The following is a 22,804-nucleotide window of genomic DNA, read 5'->3' as shown; positions in this document are numbered from 1 at the left end:
AGTGCTCAGCTAATTCTAACAAAATTAGTCCTATTCTTCCAGAATTCATCTTTCATTTGCCATCCTCAATAAAGCAATGCCTTTGGGTCATCAACATGATGATATCATGAACTTGCCAACATCTACTGCATGTAATCCGCCGTACCTCCCAGTAACAAATACTGTCACAGGCATACAATGCACTGGAATATTACAACCTAACTAGTTACAAATGAATAGTTGACCCAAAAATTGAAATTGTAATTATCGCACCTTAATGATGTTGCAAACCATTATGACGTTCTTTCTTCCAGAGGCGTAATGTTAGAGACTGAAAGCCTTATTCACCATTCACTTGTATGAAGAAAAACTAATTTAATGAAAGTGAATAGTGAATGAAACTAACATTCTGCCTAATATCCACTTTAGTGAAAGTCATACGGGTTTAGAACATCATGAGGGTGAGCAAATGATGACACAATTTTCATTTATGGGTGAACTATCCCTTTATATATATATAACAAAGAGGCGAAAACATTTGCTATGAAAAACAGACAAATTGTCTCAAGACAGAAATAATAGTTTCTACAAAAGCACCAGGTTGTGTCAGGATCAATTCACCACAACTTGTTTTGGAACCTTTAATATTCTCTGATGACCAATGCTAATCACCAGGCTATTACTGCAAAGCAGGAAAAAGCCAAAGGGCATTATTGTCATGTAAATGTCACCCAAAACCCCAGTTCTAATGCAAATACAATAGTAAAGGGAGCAAAATAATACGGAACATATCAAAGGCATAAAATATTCTGGAATATTAAACCTAATCCACATAGTATCTGCTCTGCTCATGATGAAAAGGAAATTATTGTCTCTTATATTAGCATCTGAAGGGAAAATACTATTGAAAGGGTTTCAAAATACACAGTGAAGTAGCACAGCTGATGGAGCAGTCAAAGCAGGCATAATATGTTTTATGCAAGCCAACATACCTCTAACATTTCTTCAATGGCTCGAGGAGCAAGATAAAACTTGAGACAAAGGCAGGCATAATAGGAAAAAGGGATGCATGTAAACAACAAGACATTAGTGGATACAAGAAAATAAGGATAATAAAGAAAGAGTTGCAAGAAAATGATGATGATTGCACTCCACAAACAAAAAAGTGATCATTTAAAAAACAACAAAGAGTCAAGAGTCTAGCCAGCAGACCATGAGACATACAGTATAATGAATGAAGGGCTTGTGAAAGTTTGATTATAGGATGAGAGAGATCTACCTCCTCTTGATGTCGTCCAGTTTCTGTCACATGGGAGTCTGGTTGATGTTTCAGGAACTGTGCAACATACGTCATGATGGACTTCTCATCTGGCTTATCCACATCCACATCTAAATCATATCAACAATGAAAATTTATAGTACATTTGTTATTTGCAACAAAACAGAAAAAAAAAATTGTTTTATTTATTTTGTAATCTTTTTTCTTCCTGTTCCTGGCTTATATGGTGCTGGAGAAAAGAAAGAAGTTGGTTCTCTTCTTCAACCATGTGTTTCATATGAGGTCTACAGCTAATCCAGGCTGGGACTTATGTTTAATATTGAAAAGCTTCATTCTGCCCTAAAAATAATATTTGGTCAGCATCTGTCATTTCCTTTTTGCTGCTGTAAAACAATCCAAGTTCGTGGTCAATGGAGGGGTCAGGAGACAGCGAACAGTTGAGTATTTTATCCACACACTTTAGCTTCACAGAAAATAAAACAAAGAAATGGCTCTTGGTGGCCAACTCAAATAAGGACCTCAATATAAACAGTCTCTGTCTTGCTGCTGGTCCTTCAGACACTACTGCTCTGAGCCACACACTCTCTCCCACACTGACGCACTGGCGTGCCTTTTCAGGTCTCCCTCCACCATCACTATAATGAGAGACAGGTGTTAGAGATAATTACGACCCAGGTGACAAGCCTCACCGCTCTCCTTCTCCCGCAGACCTACACATGACCACGCCCCCATGCCACATACTCACACCGCTGACTCAAGCCAGGGCAACATCCGGCCTGCCTACTCCCCCCTCCATATCTGGAGAGAAAGTCAGCCGCAACCATCTGCACCCCCGGTCTGTGGATCACCTCGAAATTAAAGGGCTGAAGAGCAAGATACTAGCGGGTGATCCGCACGTTAGTATCCTTCATGCGGTGGAGCTACAGCCAGGGGCGTCGGACTGGGGGGGTAAAGGGTACCGAGTACCCAGGGCCCGAGGCAGGGGGGGCCCCTTAGAAGTCAGTTTTCTATACATACATATTTGGTACGGGGGCCCAGCAAGATGGTTTGTACCCAGGGCCCAAAATTTGGTGCTACGCCCCTGGCTACAGCAAAGGAGCATGATCAGAACAGAGGGTGAAGGCCCGCCTCAGCAGGTAGTAGCGGAGGGCAAGTACAGCCCAATTAATCGCAAGACACTCCTTCTCGATGGTGCTGTATTTTGTCTCCCTGAAGGAGAGCTAGCAACTAATAAATAGCACTGGCCGTTCCACCCCTCCCACCTCCACACAGTGCAGACTTTACCTTAAGGAAAGCCTGTTGGCAGGACTCTGTCCACTGGACAGCATCGGGAGCCCCCTTTTTAGTAAGGTCAGTCAGCGGGCTGGTGACATCAGAGTAGCTAGGCACAAACCTTCAATAGTAGCCAGCCAGCCCCAAAAACTGCCTTACCTCCTTTTTGGTCTTGGGCGCCGGGCAGGCTGCGATCGCTGCATTTTTGTTAACCTGTGGATGCACCTGCCCGTGACCCATGTGGAACCCCAGATACCTAACTTCCACCCACCCAATAGCACACTACTTTGGGTTGGCCGTGAGTCCCGCCTGTCTCAGCGCTCTCAGGACAGCCCTCAGATGTTGCATATGCCACCGGCAGTCATTAGTATAAATGATAATATCGTCCAGATTTGTGGCGGCATATGCCGTGTGCAGTCTGAGGATCTTGTCCATAAGGCGCTTAAATGTGTCCGGGGCCCCAAACAAACCAAATGGGTGCATCACAAATTGGTGTAATCAGAACGGTGTGGAAAGAGATATTTTCTCAGAATATTGGACCCTTTGTTAAGTCCAGTGTCGAGTAAAATTGAGCCGCGCCCAACCGATCAAGTTACTTGACAATTTGCGCCATTGGATGAGCATCAAATTTGGACACCACGTTCACTTTCCTGTAGTCAACACAGAACCGGACTATGCCATTGCTTTTCAGTACCAGAACTATCGGGCTGGCCCAATTGCTGTGTGACTCCTGTATTAGGCCCATTTCAAGCATTGCATCTAAATCTTCCTGAACAACCTATTTCTTGTGTTCAGGAAGACAATAGGGCGGCTACGAATGACCACCCCCAGGGTGGTTTCAATATGGTGCTTTGTGAGGTTCATGCTACTGGGTAGGGGTGAAAACAAGTCCGCGAATTACGCTTACAACCCGGCAATATCTGTAAGCTTAGACAGAAAGAGGTAGTCTCCACAAGAGACTGGGGTGAATAAACTTGATTTGGGAGAATCATCTGGCCCATGCTCCGGCCTCCCCGGATCTACCATCACCAAGGCTACAGGCACTGCCTTCCTCCATGGTTTGAGGAGGTTGAGGTTGTAGATTTGACATGCCCCTCTCCTATCTGTTCGCCTAACCTCATAATAGAGATCTCTGACTTGTCGTGTGACCTCAAAGGGTTCTTGCCACTTTGCGAGTAATTTAGAGCTTGAGATGGTCAGCAATACAAGCACTTTATCTACCTGTGCGAATTCCCGAAGTCGAGTGCCCCTGACATACAGTCGGCATTGACATTCTTGCACTTGGAGGAAATTCTCCTGTGTTACCTGCCCCAAAGTGTGGAGTTTTGCTCTAAGGTGAAGAACATCTTGAATTTGTTTTTTAATATTCGAATGTCCTTCCTCCCAAGCTTCCCATATGACGTCAAGCACGCCACGTGGCCAGCGCCCATACAGTTGCTCAAATTAGGAAAACCCTGTGGAGGCTTGCAAACAGCAGGGGTTCGAGCCACTTATCCCAATTCTTAACGTCTTCGTGTACCAACTTACGACTCATGTTTTTTAAGGTCTTATTAAATCGTTCGACCAACAAGTCAGTTTGCGTGTAATAAACGCTGGTGCGAAACGATTAATTGCCTAATAATTCATATAGTTCAAAAAGTGTACATGACATAAATATTGTGCCTTGATCAGTGAGGATTTCCTTTGGAATCCCCACTCAGGAGATAATTCTGAAGAGTGTCTCCGCAACACTATTGGTGGCCAACTCAAATAGGGAGCTCAATATAAACAGTCTCTGTCTTGCTGCTGGTCCTTCAGACACTACTGCTCTGAGCCACACACTCTCTCCCACACTGACGCTCTGGCGTGCCTTTTCAGGTCTCAACTCCACCATCACTATAATGAGAGACAGGTGTTAGAGATAATTACAACCCAGGTGATGAGCCTAACCGCTCTCTTATCGCAGGCCAACACATGACCACGCCCCCCATGCCAAAGCTGCACCTCCAGTCTTCTGGTTTCTGTGTATCTATGCATTATAATTTCGCTTTAACACACCATGAAAATTACAATATGCACAATGTTTTGTGTAATATTTTAGAAATGTTCCCTGCCAGTAATTGCAACTTTAGATAATGCTAGTACACTGTCTTTTATAAATGGAGTAACAACCAATACCTTAATAGCTAAGCAGTAATCATATACATGTTTACGCTTTGAATGCTCTTATACAATGTCATATAATCAACCTTAATGTCCCTTAGAGTGTAACGTAGGCTCCACTGATGGTAGCCTACCCTGCACAAAAGATGTACCAAGACTTACTGTTTGAGCACTTTTTGTTCAGTCAGCTTTACCGTGGCTAATGACCCACTAATTGTTTAAATGTCAAACTTAATTTGCCAGCCCCTGGTTGAAAGCATGAGGAAGCTCAGATGGTGTTAAGGAGGTCTAAGACTTAACTCCTCAATTAAACATTCATCAATCACACCTTCTGTGAGTGGCATGCTGCTAATTAAAATGTAAACATTTAGTGCTTAGAGCCTCATAAAACACAACAGCATGGTCAGAATGTACACAGTCAAAGAAACAATAATCTTCCTGAAAGTTTGTTTAAAAAAAACACTTTGCTGTTACAATACAGTATACAATAAATGAGTAGCTGCAATGATTTTTTCGCCATCAGTCCGGTTGTTTCTCTGTCAGTCAGGATGGGGGCATCTGGTTTCTGGGGGGCTTGCGGTATATCTAGGGGGGCAATGCCACCCCCTCCCCCAGACTCAGCCATGCCATTTAAAATAAGCAAGTAATGAAGAGTAATTAAAAGTGATGTTGTGTTACAGCACCTAAAATATACACTTTACCTTATACATTCATATAATTGTTAAAATACTCTGACCCTCTTTAATCCTGGAATTAACATGCATTTTTTGATAACAGGATCGCAATTGAATACCACTTAACCCCAATAAATGCCAGGTGTAAATGAATTGAATTGTGATTGGATATCTGAAACCACATTCGGAGGCGGTCAGGGATGGATTCTAACCACATTCAAAGAAAGTGTAAATGTAAATGCATTTTCATTATCGGGATATAACTATACAAGTAATTAATTATGCAATAAGGTTGTGCTATAGTCATCCGCTGTTAAAGCAGGTTCTTGGCTTTTTCTATTTATTATTTTCTATTAACAGACTGTGGACCTGCGATCTTGTCACCCAATTTAATGAAAAATATTCCATAAATGATTCTACTGGACTGCACTTGGATTCTCTCGTCTCTCTCTACACAAATCCTAACTCATATCTCTCCCAGTCAAGGGAGCTTTAAACTATTTACTCTCTATCTGATTTTTACCTCTATCCAATCACACTGGAGAGGTGTTGAAATGCAAGGTGTAAATACAATTCAGGTTAAGAATATTCAGATACTATCCGGATATGAAACAAGTAAATGTCAGGTATAAAAGGGAGCCTCTGTTAACAAAAAAAGAACCTCCATGAACTGGACTGAATAATTGTCAAGTGACCAAAATGTAGTACTACATACAGTACATACTCTCTTAGTTAAAATGTTTTCTTTATGATTGGTATCACCTTCAGGGTCAAGTAGCCGTGGAATACCCAGTTCTCTCTCTGCCAAAGAGAAGGCCTCCTCTAGGTTATCCCTGTTGGGTCTCCTCCAAACACAATCCATATTAACCAGGTGGGGTCGCAAAGCAAAGATGACAGCATGAAAAGCCACCCCTGTGCGCCAACTTGGGCCAAAGTCCTTCACATCCAGACCCAATCTCCTGTTAATACACACGCAAATGTGTACACAATGTAAAAAACCCTAGAAGAATGCAGTTATACCCTTAGGGAAACAGGATTACAAGAACAATGAACAATACGTATATTCATTCATGGTCATGCATGAATATGCATTCACATTACAATTCTTACTTTGTTGCTGTTGTCTGGACCCACTTGAGCAGAGCTCTCTTGGCCCCACCCTGAAAAGAAAGGCGAGGCTTGCGTTTGACAGTTGGGCTGCTGGTTTTGGTGCTATTGGAGCTGTCCACTGAAGAGTTGCTGCTAGACTGAGGCTGCAGTGCTGGTAGATGACTAGTCAACTCCTCTATCTGATCACGACATTTGAAAATTTTAGTACCTATACTCTTTTTTAAATTACAAAAACCTTAGGACATTAGTTTTGGAAGAATGGCTACATTCAGTATGGAAATATACCTGGAAATATAAGATGATAGTCCATATCAACCCCAGCACAATCGAGGGTCTGCCATCTACCACATCTGTTGTGTTGATGTTAACTAGTTTGATCTGCAACAAATCAGTGCATATAACTTTAAGAACACTGATACTGCTAACACTGTATTATTTTCATTTGATCGAATCTATTCATAATTCACAGCTACATTTCGAGTGATCCTCATTCAAACAGTGATAGTGTCAATCAAAGACAAACTAAACAGTCACTGAAAAAGTAAAACTCACCGGAGATCCTCTGTATGCTGACTGAAATTGTGACAAAACAAAAAAGACAGAGAAAGAAAGGAGAAGAATAGACATGATTACGTGCTGTTGACAAAAACAGGCTATGACTAAAACAAGTGTGTGTCCCACCAACTAAAGGACAGGTGATAAAGACCTTCATATTTTGAGATAACACAAAACACTTCAGTGACAGACAAGGTGTACATAGCACACACACACACATACACACACACACACACACACACACACACCAAGGAACATGAAATAAGAACCAGTCACACATATTATTATGTTTTAAATATAATTTTGTTGTAACATAAGTTTACAAGCTGGCAATGCCATCTCACAACCACTCTTTTCATGAAAAATAAATGAGCTGATCCACAGTAGAAGTTGCTTAGGTAAACTCGACAGAAAAAATTAACTAGCTATAATGAAATAACGCTCTTCAATGTGTGCCCTTCTCTATTTCTGTACATATGTGACACCCCATATTAGAGTTTAATAGCGCTCTTATGATTCAGATCGGATAGAGGAAAACTGGAGGAAAATCCTTTCTAAAGAAATGTGAATTAAACATATGAGAATCCATAAAACTGTCTCTAATTGCACACATACCGTTTTTGGACTATAACTTCTAATGGACGTTGTTTACTGAAGCCTCGCACTGACAAAAAGATGAGAGCGAGGGCATTGTTGACTTTATTACATGTTTATGTCTCTAACTCTCGTCTTGATTTTACATGTCAGATGTGTATTCCTGATATAAATTAAGGAATTACACTCAATGTAGAATTTCTATCACAAAACAGTGGTGAAATTTTAAAGCTGGATATTACACCTTTCTAATGTATAGTTTCTCAAGATTAAATAACAACTGTATGGAGAATAAGTGCAGAGAATGTGAATGACGATCACACAGCCGTTGCGATCTTTTCGAGAGAGGGGATAATTCAGTAAATGTTACAGCATGCTTCTTCTCCTCCTCCTCTTTCTTTTTCCTCTACCGACTCCCAGATTGGTACATAGGACATCTTTATAAAGCCTGCATTCCACTCTTACATTAATTTGATTGTTGCTAAAGGGATGGGGCCGCCAGGGGGGTTTCAAAAATGTCATTTTAGTTTACTAAGCATTGCACATCATTGGTTTCAAGTGTCGTTGCCATGAACTAATGTAATTGCAGCCTACGGGGGCCCCCTGCCAGCTTGGGGCCGCAGGCAATTGCCTGCCTTGCCTATCCCGTAGGTACGCCTCTGAACTTCAGTAGCAGTGTACCCTTCTGACATATTTGTATTGCACTAGCAGCTTTGAAGCTGGATGAACAGAAGCAATTATTCAACGCATTCTCATGATTTATATTTATTTAAATGAACAGGTTCAAAAACAAATCACAATCTTAAATTATTAGATTTATAACAATAATTGTACAAAATAATATAATGTTTAATAATATGCTGATATTCATCACTAAATTCTAGTGTTGTATAGTGTAAATTGAATTGTTCAAAAATTTTTACCATTATCGAGATTCTCATTGTTTTTGCACCTGATAAAATTCTGCTCTGACTGCATCTAACTGTCATTAAATGTTAAGCTATTTTGTATTCACTTATAGATTAATATATCCAGTAACAACAAAAATCTCTCAAAAGTCTTTTACTTAAAGGTTCAGTTTAACCAAAAAAGAAAAATCTCTCATCATTTACTTTCTTTCTTCTGCTGAACACAAACAAAGATTTTTAAAAGAATATCTCAGCTCTGTAGGTCCACATAAAGCAAGTAAATGGTGGCCAGAACTCTGAAGGTCAAAATATCAAATAAAGGCAAAATAAAAGTAATCCATATGACTGCAGTGGTTTAATCAATGTCTTCTGAATTGATCCAATCAGTTTTGGGTGAGAACATACCGAAATGTAACTCCTCTTGCACCATAATTCTTGACAGCACTCTCCTTGGCGATCGTGAAGTGTAATCATGCTTAAAATCATGAACGTGCCTAGAGACTGCAATGGCAAGATGTACAGTGAAAAAGGAGTTATATTTTGGTTTGTTCTCTCCCTAAAATGTGGATCGCTTCATAAGACGTTGATTAAAACCACTGGAGTCTTATGGAATACTTTTATGATGCCTTTACGTGAAATTTGGCCTTCATATTTCTGGCTACCATTCACTTGCATTGTGAGGACCTACAGAGCTAAAATATTCTTCTAAAAATCTTAATTTGTGTTCTTCAGAATAAAAAGTCATACACATCTGTGATGGCATGAGGGCGAGTAAATGGTATGATAATTTTCATTGAGGGAGCCAGGTGCTTTCTGGCAAAATAACATGACTATAAGACAATATTAGTTATTTATGTGTAGTACAAGTCTTGTTTTTTTATAAGTACACTGAGCAAATGTTGGTGGGCATTGGGAAATGTTTAAAACTAAAGAATTGTGTATGAACTGTAAGATTAATCATTAAGTGTTTTAATTAACAACACACTGGGGGATCCATAAATGAATGGTCAAGTATTTAACCTTATCCTTATCTGTATTTAACCTTATACACACCTTATTCTTTCTCATGCACAATAAAACATTCACAAACAAAACATCCCACAGTACTTAAAACAGTGTGAGCAGTCACACACCGTGGATGAAAAAGCACAGTTCAATACAAATACATCATTAAAAAATGTTCTCTACTCTGGTTTTTTTCCACTGTGCTCCACAGGCAGAGAAGCAACATGAGACAGGGATGACAGAGAGAGATAAGATGGTGAAAGACCAAGAGAGCTCCTTGATAGATCAGATATACCAGACAGACCACCTCAAGAGTGGAAGGCAGCTTCATTCATTGACAGGGCATATAATAATTACAGTCTGTGGCTCAACTAGACTGCATGTCTAAATGAAATATCTATGTCCTTCTCTCCAGAGAGATGATATGACAAATATCCTATTTATACAGTGAAAAAATAGGCACATTTCAAATTTCAATTGTGTTTTAAGTAACGATAGACCCAGAAAGACAATAAACATTTCTTCCTTTAATCTACTTTTAAACAAAAATGTATTGCGCTACATAAAAATGGACTTGGCAACCACAGATAGAAGGAGAAAGACTCTATGAGGAAAGCTCATCATCATATGTATGGTGCCAGAGAAATATTTATAACATGGTGACTCAGGATTGAACGTTAATAATGAGAATGATTTCATTGGTGTCAATATCACCTTATAAACCTACACTGATTTATATGTATAAGCTCTAGAGCCTGTAATAAACTATCTAGTATGTTATAATTAATCCATTAATCCTTAATTTTTTTGCTGATATGACTGAAACACTCTGGGGCAAATTCAGTAAACAGTTGCACTTTTGTGTGTGGTATTTCAGTGCAAAAACCAGCATCTTATTCACTATCCACCCATATTCCAGTGTAACCAGCCACTAAATGCACTGAAATAGTAATGTGGCATATTTAAATTAAATTAATGTAATTCTTTTCAAGGCAAACGATCCACCTTTCTATGTAAATTATGCCTGATATAGATTGTACATTGTACATACACAACCTAGCACTCAATATATTTTTCAGTGTTACCTGATTTGCATAATTTCCTTAGTGAATAGGGTGCTAAAACAACACAGACAGCACATGCAAATAAAAGGCATTACAAGTGGGAGCAATTAATTTTGACTGAATTCCTCCTATTGTTTATTGTAGTTTCAAATTAAGCACTGTGAAGCAGAATTTAGTAAATATAACTTGGTTTTCCTGCTTTTTTTCTCTCAACTCTCATGAGACATCGTTATACACCGATCAGCCATAACATTAAAACCACCTGCCCAATATTGTGCAGGTCCCCCTTGTGCCGCCAAAACATCCCCAACCTGCATCTCATAATAGCATTCTGAAATGCTGTTCTTCTCACCACAATTGTACAGTGCGGTTATCTGAATTACCATAGACTTTTGCAGATATGGGTCAGGAGCTTCAGTTAATGTTCACATCAACCATCAGAATGGGGAAAACATTTATCTCAGTGAATTCGACCGTGGGTTGATTGTTGGTGCCAGATGCAGAATGGTGCCAAAAACAAAAAACTGCAGTTCTGTGGACGGAAACACCTTGTTGATGAGACAGGTCAACAGAGAATGGACAGACTGGTTTGAACTGACAAAGTCTATGATAACTCAGATAACTGCTCTGTACAATTGTAGTGAGAAGAATAGTATCTCAGAATGCTATTCTGAGATGCTGCGTTGGCGCAGTTTTGGCAGCACGAGGGGGGCCTTCACAATTTTAGGCAGGTGGTTTTAATGTTGTGGCTGATCGGTGTACAGCGAGGGAGCAATATCAGACAGAGACTTGGGGATACAGCAGGAAAGAGGTCATATAGGTCAGACTGAATGTTTAAGACCTGGAGCTGTACACCTGAGCAAAGCACTCTGGGAATGGGCTACCTTACCCTCCTGCCCTCCAGAAACTTGAGCGCTCTTCCCACGTTAGCAACCCAGTGGATCCTCCTCAGCTTGCGGCCCTGCTCGCACGGCTGTCAGATTGGAGAGGATATTACAGCAGACAAAATGAAAAGGGTGATGATAGTCAGAGGAAAATGTAAATAGCCGGCAAGGAAAGGGAGCAGGGATGAAAACGAACCGAAAAAGAGAAAGAGACAACAAGAAAACATGTGAGAATGATGGTTATATGTAGTATGGAGAGAAAAGCAAGAGCAATATATATAAAAATACATGATGACACATCAAAAAGATGGGAATAAAGAGAAATGTAAAGACAAAAACAAATACACTTATCCAAGCACCATGTGTCACTCAGGATATTGATTTTTACAGCACTGTAAAGACCTAAGGCATCACTTGCCTTATGGGAATATTCTTGCTAAGTATGGGTATTCAAGAGCAAATAATGTGTGATGAATAAACTTTACAAATAACAGGTTCTTTTACAATATGAATTGAATTATTAAATGTTTTCTATCATGTAAAACAACTTTGACTGCAGCTACCAACATATTCTACCTGGGATAACATTGCTTTGTGCTACTGTAAAATAGTCATTTGTACAGCTTTAAAGTATCTTTACAATACCAAATAGCTAAATAAATAAAAATGAATGTACAGAGGGACTAATTGCAAAAACTACATGGAGCTTACCAGTTTGTGTCCAGACAGGACTTCAAGAAGAGCTAACAACGTCACCCCATCTTTAATGTCTTCAAAGAGATCTGAGACCACCAAGGGAGGATTACGCTGGGGAGGGAAAAACAAATTATTTTACATATTACTTATTATTATGCATTTACAACTGCAGGATATACATTATCTAAGACAATAGACAAACACAGTCTGTCTGCTTAAATAACACACAAACAACCATATAATGTTACAGGCATGTCTTTATTTGAACACACCATGCTGGGTGGAAAAATGTGAACCCTTGGATTTAATTACTGGTGGATCCTCGTGGCAGAACAAATTTCATTAAAAGTTTCCTGTAGTTGCGGATCAGACCTGCACAACAGTTCAGGTTAAGAATGGCATATTTTCCTCTGTAGAAGCCATTCTGCACTTTTTTTTAACCAAGCACTGTGAATGTTTACACTGTATGTTCAGTATTGAATCATGTTGTGTTATTTGTTTAAGCAGACTGTGTATGTCAACTGTTGTGACTTTGTTGAATATGATTGATCAAAGATTTGACAGATAAGAAGACTTGAAGCAAAAGCAGGTTTGAAGTCAAACCTACAGTCAAGATTTGGGCAAGTAGCACTGTGACAGTCCTAAGTTTAAAAAGCATTAAAAAAGCCAGAGTAAAAAGTGCTGATTCTGGAGACGACACAGACGGTTTGACCTGACGAAGCCCCTCCACTAATCCTTCCAAACAGCCCATCTTTACCCGGATGAGACATCCAGGATTTCTCTTAAGAAAGCATCACATGACTGGGATTTGGAGTAGAAAGCAGCCAGATGGCAAAGTCATTCATAAGGAGATTAATATGAAACAGTGAAAGTGTGTGTGTGTGTGTGTGTGTGTGTGTGAGAGAGAGAGAGAGAGAGAGAGAGAGAGAGAGAGAGAGAGAGAGAGAGAGAGAGAGAGAGAGATGGAAAAAAAAAGCTAAAAAGTGAAAATGAGCAACGTCAAGAGGAAACAAAAGTGGGGATGACCTTAATTAGAGTCACAAAGACAAGGTAGTGAGACGTGTTTTTTTTAAAGATTTATACTTAAACCATTTTCAGAGAGTAGGGGGAGGAATTGCTAAGATATTCCAATTAGCTCTAAATAATTCAAAAGATAATTGGATGAAATCACTTCATGGGATATTACATTAAAAAGAGGCACTTTGAGTAATTACTGTATGTGACTAATGAAAAATAAGAGGAAAAATCACAATACCACAAGCAGCAGGGCTTAACATACTAATTATCTGTGTCTGTTTATTACTGATGGTAATAGATTGTCACGGCAGGCGCTGGTGATGTATTCAACTGACTGACAGCATTTATCAGTGGTAGCTGGTGTTATTTGGGTAACCCAATCAAAGTTCATGTGAACACAGAAATGCCTGAGGACCTCTCTAACTGTTTTCAATATCTGTCAGAGATGAGAGAGAAACTGTTAGGGGGCAGGGATGAGTGCAGTTAAGGTCGAGAGAAGGGCATGGCAAAATAATGAATATTCTTACAAAGAGCAGCTGCAGTTTGTGCACCAAAACAAACAAACAAACACTATTTATTTCAATATTTCAAAACATATACAGTTTATTCATTATAGATTCACAACATCCTAACAGATCACTACGTCCTGCATTACATTTATCACCCACATCTATTTTCGATGTGACTGAACTAAATAAATATCACAACATTCAATGAGTTTGATGTTTCAAAGGGAATCACCACTCTATTCCTTTAATTCTGTACCATATTATTACTATAGTTTAGCACATGTGGTCATAAAATAAAAAAATTGGCTTTATTTATAATGGTACATACAGTAGGCTGCCTAGTGGCAAATCTCTGTTCACAAATTGTCAAATTGAGGGTGTAGGTTACAAATCAATGTCTGCGTCTAAAATTACGTACTGTCACAGTATGTACAGTATTTGATGAAGGAAACACTTCTCAGCCAGTAAAACAGTATGTTCTATTAAGTATGCATGCCAGTAGTATGAATAGCTTTTTTACACATTTTATCCGGGTATGTGGGTATTGACCTGTGACCTGAATATATGATGTATTTGATGTAAGAACAACTTGGTATACATATATGTATATATATATATATACTTATTAGGTCATATCACTTACAGTAGAAAAAAGCCATTCATCTCACGGTTCACATCAGTTTTTTTATATCCAGTGTTTTGAACGTGACTTCACCTCATTGTGGGAGCGTAAAGTGTTCAGACAATCTGCACATCAGAATCTCGCCGGAAATAGTAGGTAATCCGGGTATTTCTCGAGTACCATTTTATGAATATTGAGGATTTAAAACTATTTCATTGGCATACTATTTCATTGGCATACTGTTTTTTGGCATACTATATAGTGGGGAAGTATGGACACTCAGACGCAGCACGTGAGCAGGCCTACTTATCGCTGAATTGAGGATACAGTTTATGAATCTGTGGGCCCAAATTGCAAAATTGAGGTTGTGTTTTACCATGAGCACAGTTTATGAATCTTTGGGTACAAGTTGCAAAATTGAGGGTGCAACTTAGAAATCCATGTTTGCTAATTGCAAAATTAAGGTTACAATGTACAAAAAATGTGGGAACACAAATTGCAAAATTGAGGGAATGATTTTCAAATCCATGAGTAGGCCTTCTTATTGCTGAATTTAGGGTGCAGTTTTACAAAGCGGTAAGCACTAACTGTTAAAATGAGAGAACAGTGTACAAATCCTTGAATATTGTGTATAAACTGACAGTACAATTGAAAAAATTATTGGTATTACAATAACTTCTCCTTAGTGGCCCTAGGGGAGCTCCATATGAATTGTTTTAGCCTCTAGTCTTCCCTTCGATGTTGACATTCATTCTGCAATCAGTCTCACAATGCAAAGAAATCTGATGGGCTGTTGATATGTCAAGTGACAAAGCAGGTGGCTGCTGTGTGCTGCTCACCCATGCTATCTGTCAAACTCAAGAGAAATGAGCTCATCCTCAATATTGGGCATGCCATAATTAAGCCCTAACCCTGTCTGAGAGGATTTGTCAAAATTGAAATGGAGGGTGGCCTCTCTTTCGTTCGAACGCACTCCTCATCTCCCTCTCTTTTCCTCTCTCTCTCTCTCTCTCTCTCTCTCTCTCTCTCTTGTGGCTAATCAAGCTGAGGCTCTTAGGCAGATTAGTGCTCAGTCCTGCCTCTCTGATGTCCTTCAAATTTGCAAGCACATGCATGAGTAAAGAGGCCTGAGGCACTGTGAGTCCAGTGATTGTATCATTTAATGAATGGTTTGGAGTTTGTGTTAAATCTCTTAATGCAATACTGATCAATTCTGTGGCAATCGATTACTGGGTTGAACCGAGATCGTTCTCTGATACTGATTAGTTTGTTTGTCTTTTGTGCCAAGGATGTGCACAGACAATTAAACTAAGCCTTGATTTAAAAACTGCTTATATGTACACACTCCATTTCTATTTTCTGTATAATAGACCTTTTTCACATTTCCGGGTTTATAACATGGAAGTAAACAGTTTCACTCCAAATAAACAACTAAACAGCTTTATCAGCAGTAGGAATATCTTCAGAAACAGATGTATAAAAGTGTTCTGTGAACAATCAGAATAGTCACATTTCATGCTATTTGCCACATGCATTTTCATAGTTCTCCTGCAAATACTTGAGAGTGCTATCACCACGGCAACATCATTCAGTGGTGGGATGAGTTTAAAGGACACCAGTAAAGAATTGGGAACAGCAGGTGTCTGGGACGGCATGTTGGTTTTTAGCTACTGAACAAATTATTTGGATTTATAAGATATAGTGAAGTTAACTGATTCTGACGCTTGTAGAGTTAGTTAAAATATTTCTCAATTTGAATTTTAATTAGACAATTTTCATTTCTGTCCTTCCCGCACACACATTTCATAAATGAAGTGTCATGTCTTGTGTCTATTTAAGCAATCAGATCATGCAGTATCTGTCACACAATAGAATTGCGAGTACAAGATAATATATTCAAAATATAGTCCAGTGAATGAAATACTGAAGACTTACTTTCTAAGACTGATCTGAGCTCTATCTGTATCCCTTTATTCAACTCTCACTCATGACACAGAAGAAAGAATTCAGATTTTTTCTAGATCTGTAGGTTTTTTTGAATAGTAAAAGCAGACAGGGGGCCTAAAAAATTTAAACAGAAACTACACACATCTAAAGTTAGTCATTTTGAATTTTTTTGCCCTGACTTTTGGAGAAAATCTGTTGAATTCTGTGGAAAGGATTTAAATAACACGTGTAAAACGGATCTGAGAGCACTAAAGGAAGTTGAAAGCATGATCACATAAAATGTTATCATCATGAGATCATAATGAGAATTTGCAATACAAAAACATGACAGCTTCATTCAAAAGCCAAAACCTTATATTCTCTATGGACAATATGCTTTCAATAGACCAGCGTTTCATGCTTCAGAAAACATCTAGTCATGCAATAACCTTTTAAATAAGTGTGGAAACTCTAATCATCAGAGGATTCAAAGAAATAATCAGTGCATATAAAAATTCAATTCAAAGTCGTCTTGATGCAAACTGACACTATGAATCTCCAATATGTTCTTGACAGATGGTAATGAGCAAACAAACACAGAAATAAATAACAGCTAGAGAGTTTACTTAAAATGTTAATAGCCATTAACACATTCAAATCTTCTGTGCCTTGAAAATTTATGCTGGAAAGTCGCTGGTGTGAAACCTAATATGAAATGACAATATGTATTTCCTCACAGATTGATATTTCAAATGCATTTGCTGCTTCTCGTCACATAGGATGATTCAAGTCAGGTCTTGGAGATCGAAACTGGAAATATTTATGGTGGCAGGGTAATTACAAGCGGCTTGACCTATCACTCTTTACACACAAAGCAACATACAGTAATACTATTATTACAACCATATGATGAGCCCAAATGCCCTTGTGTCCATTTTTGCTGGTTAATTTTTCTAAGCACCTTTTATTAGGCAAGCTTTTAATAGCATCCTTAATGTGATTATGGAATTTTTACTTATTTAAAGATGCCTCGTATTTCAATTCTTTAATCTAAAGCTATCAGCGGTAATCTATCTCTTTCTAGTAGGTGAATTGAATTTTTATTTGTATTTTTTTTAACTATGTTATTTAAAGGTAAAGTGTGTATATTCTGTGATTCTAGAGCTACTAAGCGGAATTGCAACAATAAAGGCTGTTTTCAAATAGGTTTCCAAAACACACCCCTTGTCTTTCATTAGTTGGTCAATCTCATAGTCCCACCCCAAATGCACACCATTGGTTTGATAGTGCCACAGAGCCATTTTAGCTCACAAAGATTTATTTTACGAAATGTTGGCTTGTTACATAGCTGTCTATAGGTAATTCCTGTCAGCAGGTTGACTGTACCCTGCAAAAGGAGGCACAGTAATCTATAGAGGAGATTAGAGTGCATGTTTATGCTGGACCTGGACTGCCACAGGTCTTGTGACTGATTAATTCTGCAATGTGGAGAGAATTGGAAACCAACCTTCAGGTACTTTGTATATCTACTTGTACACTTGCATGGACGTATGTTTGTTCAGTATCAAATCACATACATGACTCAGCTCACCTTAGCCAGATGAGAGTTTATCCATTTTGTAAAAGTTCTTTTCTGCACAGCTTCCTGCTCATCTGAAGGAAAGAAACACAAAACACATTCCTAATTAACAGGGTCTCTGAACAAAAATTGTGCTCATTATTTACAGTAAACATTTTGATATTTCTCAAGCAATTTAAAGTGGGATAAATTAGTTTTTCTCCAAACAAAAGGTCTTATTAGAGCCCTGATTGTGGACTGCAGGGAGACAGTAATTTCCTTTTTCCTAGCTGTTATATCAGCAAGAGATGACAACTGAGGCAGACTCAGCATCTTTAATGAAACCACTGTCTGATGGATTACACTGAAGTCGGTCACTGTGTCACACACCGTCTGTGTGCATGTGTGTGTTAGGAGGAACTGGCTCATATATTATGATGATATGTGCCTATATCCCATGTGCTAAAAATTCAGGATTTTGTGAATTCATAGTTTGATTAATCCTGAATCAGAGTTTAGGTCAACAAATATTGATGAAAAGAGGATTGTGATAGATTGTAACAGAAAGTTATTGTTGTTACATTGGTGTATTAGAGATTCAGACTGTGTGTGCATGTGTGTGCCCAGCATCATGAGGACAGGGTGACTTTGAGCAAGAAACACAGATGTAAGCTCACATAATAAACATAATAAATGTCCCCACACAGAATGCACCTATACAGTCATATACTTACAAAATGTCCCAATTGCACCTACATTGTTATATCCATGGAGTCTGTGCCCCCTTTTTTCTAATTCCTAATGAAATCCCTTCTAAAATATCCACCATGTTTAATTAACACTTCATTGTCTGTCTCTCTCTCAGTTGCACACAGTCACACTCACACACCACCAGTGATTACTTACTGTAGTCCATCCAAGAATCTACTATGCTTTTTTCAACATTTTGAACATGTATGTGCAAGATGCCCTTCAGATGACCAAGTTATTCCCAAAACAACATTGATCATACAGGAACTCAATATGTCGGTACCGAATGTTCCGGTACTCAGACATTTAACCTATTTTGCTGAGTTACTAGCAACCGCAATATCTGCATCAATTTAAATAAGTTTCCGGACTGAGATCGGGGGCTTTGGTCTAGAGGTCGACAGATAGTGGATTTTGTTGATAGTGAAAACTAAGGTGGTGGAAAAAATATTTGCTGTTAGTTTTGATTTATGGAATGTTAAAACATTTATTTGCTTTTCCTTTCTATGATGGGCAAATAAATAGAGACTACAAGAGAGCAATATAAATAAAATCCCTGATGCAGTTTATTGTTCAACCAAACTCCCAGAAAAAGTTAAAATTTGATGTATAATGTGTGACTTTTAACTGTTAACAACCCCAAAACACACACAAGGGACTCTTATTTTGAAATTACAGAGTTTTGGCTTCATTACAATGCTTTATATTTAAAGAGATATTTCACCCAAAAATGAGAATTCTCTCATCATTTACTCACCCTCATGCCATCCCAGATGTGTATGACTTTCTTTCCTCTTTAGAACACAAACAAAGATTTTTAGAAGAATATTTCAGCTCTGTATTTCATTTTAATGAACGTGAATGTTGGACTTTTGAAGCTCCAATAATCAGATGAAGCCAACATTAAACGAATCCATTCGACTCCAGTAGTTTATTCCAAGTCTTCTGAAGTTATATAGTCGGTTTTGGGTGAGAACAGACCAAAATATAACTCCATTTTCACTGAACATAATGCCATTCCAGTCTCTAGGCATGATCATAATTTCTTGCTGCATTAGTAGAGCGCTAGATGGCGATTTAGAAAGTGTAACCGAGCTTGAAAACACAACCGCCAAGCAGACTGCTGTCAAGATGTACAGTGAAAAAGGAGTTACATTTTGGTATGCTCTCCCCCAAAACTTATTGGATCACTTCAGAAGACACTAATTAAACCATTGGAGTCTTAAGGATTATTTTAATACTGATTTTATCTGCTTTTTGGAGCTTCAGTCTGGCCACCATTCACTTGCATTTTATGGACCTACAGAGCAGAGATATTCTTCTAAAAATCTTTGTTCTGCAGAAGAAAGAAAGTCATACACGTCTTAGATGGTATTAGTAAATAATGAACAAATTTTCATTTTTGGGTGAACTAACCCTTTAAGTATTTACCAATTTAAACTTTTTAAAGCCTATATTTTCACCAGAAGAAAGTTTTTGAGTATATATTTCATCAGATGAGGTTTAATGAGGAATAAGGTTTATTATTATTAACAAGATGAAGTTGGAGACACAATGTACAGTATGTACTGCTAGAGCAATTCATAAATGAATATTGTCAAAGATGTCCCCATGTGACTGTTTTTATTTTATTTGAACTCTAAAGGCTGCTGTTATACTGTAAAACCAAGTCTCAGCTCTGCACACAAAGGGAACATGGAGAAATAAAAAAATAATAATAAAATACAAATATTGCCAACTATCGGTATAGATTTTTGCTGATATCCAATAGTTCCAAAAAGTAACTACTGGCGGCAATTAATCTGTAAAACCAATATATCAGTCTACCTGTATTCTGGTCCGATGGAAACCAAGAAATAATCACATTCACATATTCAGAGGTTGCATTTTCCTTCTAAGATTAAATTCTTTACTCCACTGATGCAAGTTTAGGTTTGGTGTTTGGGTTAGGGCGTACGCTTAATAAAATATGCTTACCTTTACAACATAATTTACAATTAAAAACAATTTGCTTTTGGCACCTATCTGTGGATATTTCACCCAGAAACTGGAGCTCATACATTCACAAACACTTCCAGTTTTGGCCAATGGGAGCAGTGGTTAAAATGTCGGTAAGCACACAAAAGAAAGATAACCCACACATGTAAAGTTAAATAAGTACAGATACTAAAAGTGCCAAAGATGCAGATCTGCCACAGAGATTTCCTCATGTGAAATCTACTTCATTTCAGGGCATAACTAAGGATATATTTTCATAATCGATTATGCCAATTTCTTTCTTACCGCGCAGGTGCCGAGAAACATCAGGCACTAAGTTGAGGGTTGTACCAGTCTTCTTCTTGGCAGCTACATCCTCCCACCGTCTTCCCACCTTGCCCTTGACTTCCATTCCAATAAAGTCCATGAAGAGGACATCCACCTATGATGGTAAGACGTCTTGCTCAGGGTAAACTACCCTTGCCCTCTCCTCTTGTGGTGATTTCTTGTTCTCTCTTTCTCCACTTTGATCTCTCTAAAGGTAAGGAGTCCTCCCAGGACTGATTTGTTGCTTGTTGCTACAGAAGACCTTCAGTTATCTTCTTTTTGGGGTTCCCTATTTTCCCTATAGCCATTCAAAATAAGTAACAACAGTGGAGATTTTGAGTTCAGTTGCCCATATTCTTCCTATACTGCCTGCTCTAATGGAGAGGGCTTGTGGGAATGTCTGCATGTGTGTAACGCTGGTCTCAGCATCTCTCTCTCTCATGCAGTACAACTCCAGGAACAATCCAGTCCCCTTGTGCCAAGAGCCAATCGGTTTGTGTGGGAATGTGTGATGTCATCACAGAGCTGAGCATATAAATGGGAGGGGGAGTGGTGTGTGCATGCATGTTAATGTGTATGTGTTCCAAGTCACATAGCCAGCACGCACTCTTCAAAGACCAAACCAGGCACGATGTGTTCTGCACTGAAATTCCCAAAGATCAGATGAATTCTCCACCTCTTAACCCTCCCACAAAATATACTGGATTCAGGGGTTTTAGGGAAAGCCACTGGGCTGAGCTGCTTAACTTTGCCCGAAAACATTGCTTGATCTACTTTACAGCTCCCAAAGGGTTTATAAACCTCCTTCAACAGTCTAACAAAACAAACAGCCCTTTACAACTAGATGTGTGAAATGCAATGTGGGTTTTTTGTCCCAGAGCTATAAACAAACAGGCTGTAACACTGGTTTACTATATATAAAAATACAGTTTACACTTTACATAAATATTCTCCACTGAAGATGGAAAGAGGAATTTAACCACACACTATTTTTACAGATTTTGAAAATGAAGATATGAGAAAATTAAAAGCCTGGGGAGAATGATTATCTCTAAAATAATGATAATTTCATTAATCATGGGTATAATTTTCTCCTTTATTCGGCTCCTCCCAAAAGGGTTTTAATGACATTCATTAATAGCAAATGGCTCCTGTCATATGCTATCAGATTCCTATTATCTTCAATTCCCTTCTCAAGCCTCGAATGTCTTCTGCTAAAGCTTTAATGAAAATCTCTCTTTGACAGGTGTGTGCATGCACGTATGTATGTATTGTCTGTATGTATGCACGTGTGCTTGTAAGAGGAAGAGATGGAGAGAGTTTCTGAGTATTCGTCTTTGTGTGAATGTGGCAGAAAACTGTGATGTACAATGATGGCTTGAACAGCTATGCAAAGACAGCAAACAATTATATTTATGGTGGCTAATGTTTTCTACTGACAGATAAGTGACAGCAGTAGTGGTCAGCCATCAATGTTTTGGTATGAAAGTGTCTAGTCTCTGTCCATGGTCCTGAATTGTGGTCATCATTCTGAAAAGCCTAAATTCTAATTTCATTCAACAGGGGATTTTGTGTTACTAAAAGAAGAACCTAGCGTATAGGCTGAGGGCTATTTTAGACTAGGTATATAAACAGATGCAGGGTTACTGTGCCTGATACCTGAGGTTATCCATCTAACCCCATGGGCTACCCTTTTGTAATGCTCTTTTAAAGCCAGTGTTCACCAGTTACAAAAGGTCTATAAAGAAAGAAAGAAAGAAAGAAAGAAAGAAAGAAAGAAAGAAAGAAAGAAAGAAAGAAAGAAAGAAAGAAAGAAAGAAAGACAATTTCACCTCAAAGTGCAGTGCATCTCCTAGTGGTATGCTCAGGAACTCAATTGACTAGAAAAGCCATTAAGCTGAAACATAAATCTGCAATACCATTAGATATAAAGACAGATAATAATGGAGGTGTGTG

General features: G+C 38.5%; 1 protein-coding gene across 1 annotated transcript in view; it reads right to left on the bottom strand.

The window, feature by feature from the left end:
* Positions 1-20,933, bottom strand: part of syne1a (spectrin repeat containing, nuclear envelope 1a) — a 173,155-nt gene extending 152,222 nt beyond the window's left edge. The window contains exons 1-10 of the mRNA XM_052098241.1: positions 20,828-20,933; positions 17,828-17,889; positions 12,178-12,273; positions 11,472-11,555; positions 7,009-7,029; positions 6,742-6,834; positions 6,457-6,635; positions 6,109-6,305; positions 1,259-1,368; positions 972-1,010 (exon numbers count right to left, since the gene is read on the bottom strand). Of these exons, the coding sequence (XP_051954201.1) occupies positions 972-1,010; positions 1,259-1,368; positions 6,109-6,305; positions 6,457-6,635; positions 6,742-6,834; positions 7,009-7,029; positions 11,472-11,555; positions 12,178-12,273; positions 17,828-17,889; positions 20,828-20,933 (987 nt within the window). The remainder of the gene's footprint in view (positions 1-971; positions 1,011-1,258; positions 1,369-6,108; positions 6,306-6,456; positions 6,636-6,741; positions 6,835-7,008; positions 7,030-11,471; positions 11,556-12,177; positions 12,274-17,827; positions 17,890-20,827) is intronic.
* Positions 20,934-22,804: the final 1,871 nt, after the last annotated feature.

The sequence above is a fragment of the Xyrauchen texanus genome, chromosome 30 (genome assembly GCF_025860055.1).
Source record: "Xyrauchen texanus isolate HMW12.3.18 chromosome 30, RBS_HiC_50CHRs, whole genome shotgun sequence".
NCBI lineage: Eukaryota > Metazoa > Chordata > Actinopteri > Cypriniformes > Catostomidae > Xyrauchen > Xyrauchen texanus.
This window is presented reverse-complemented; position numbering and strand designations above follow the sequence as displayed.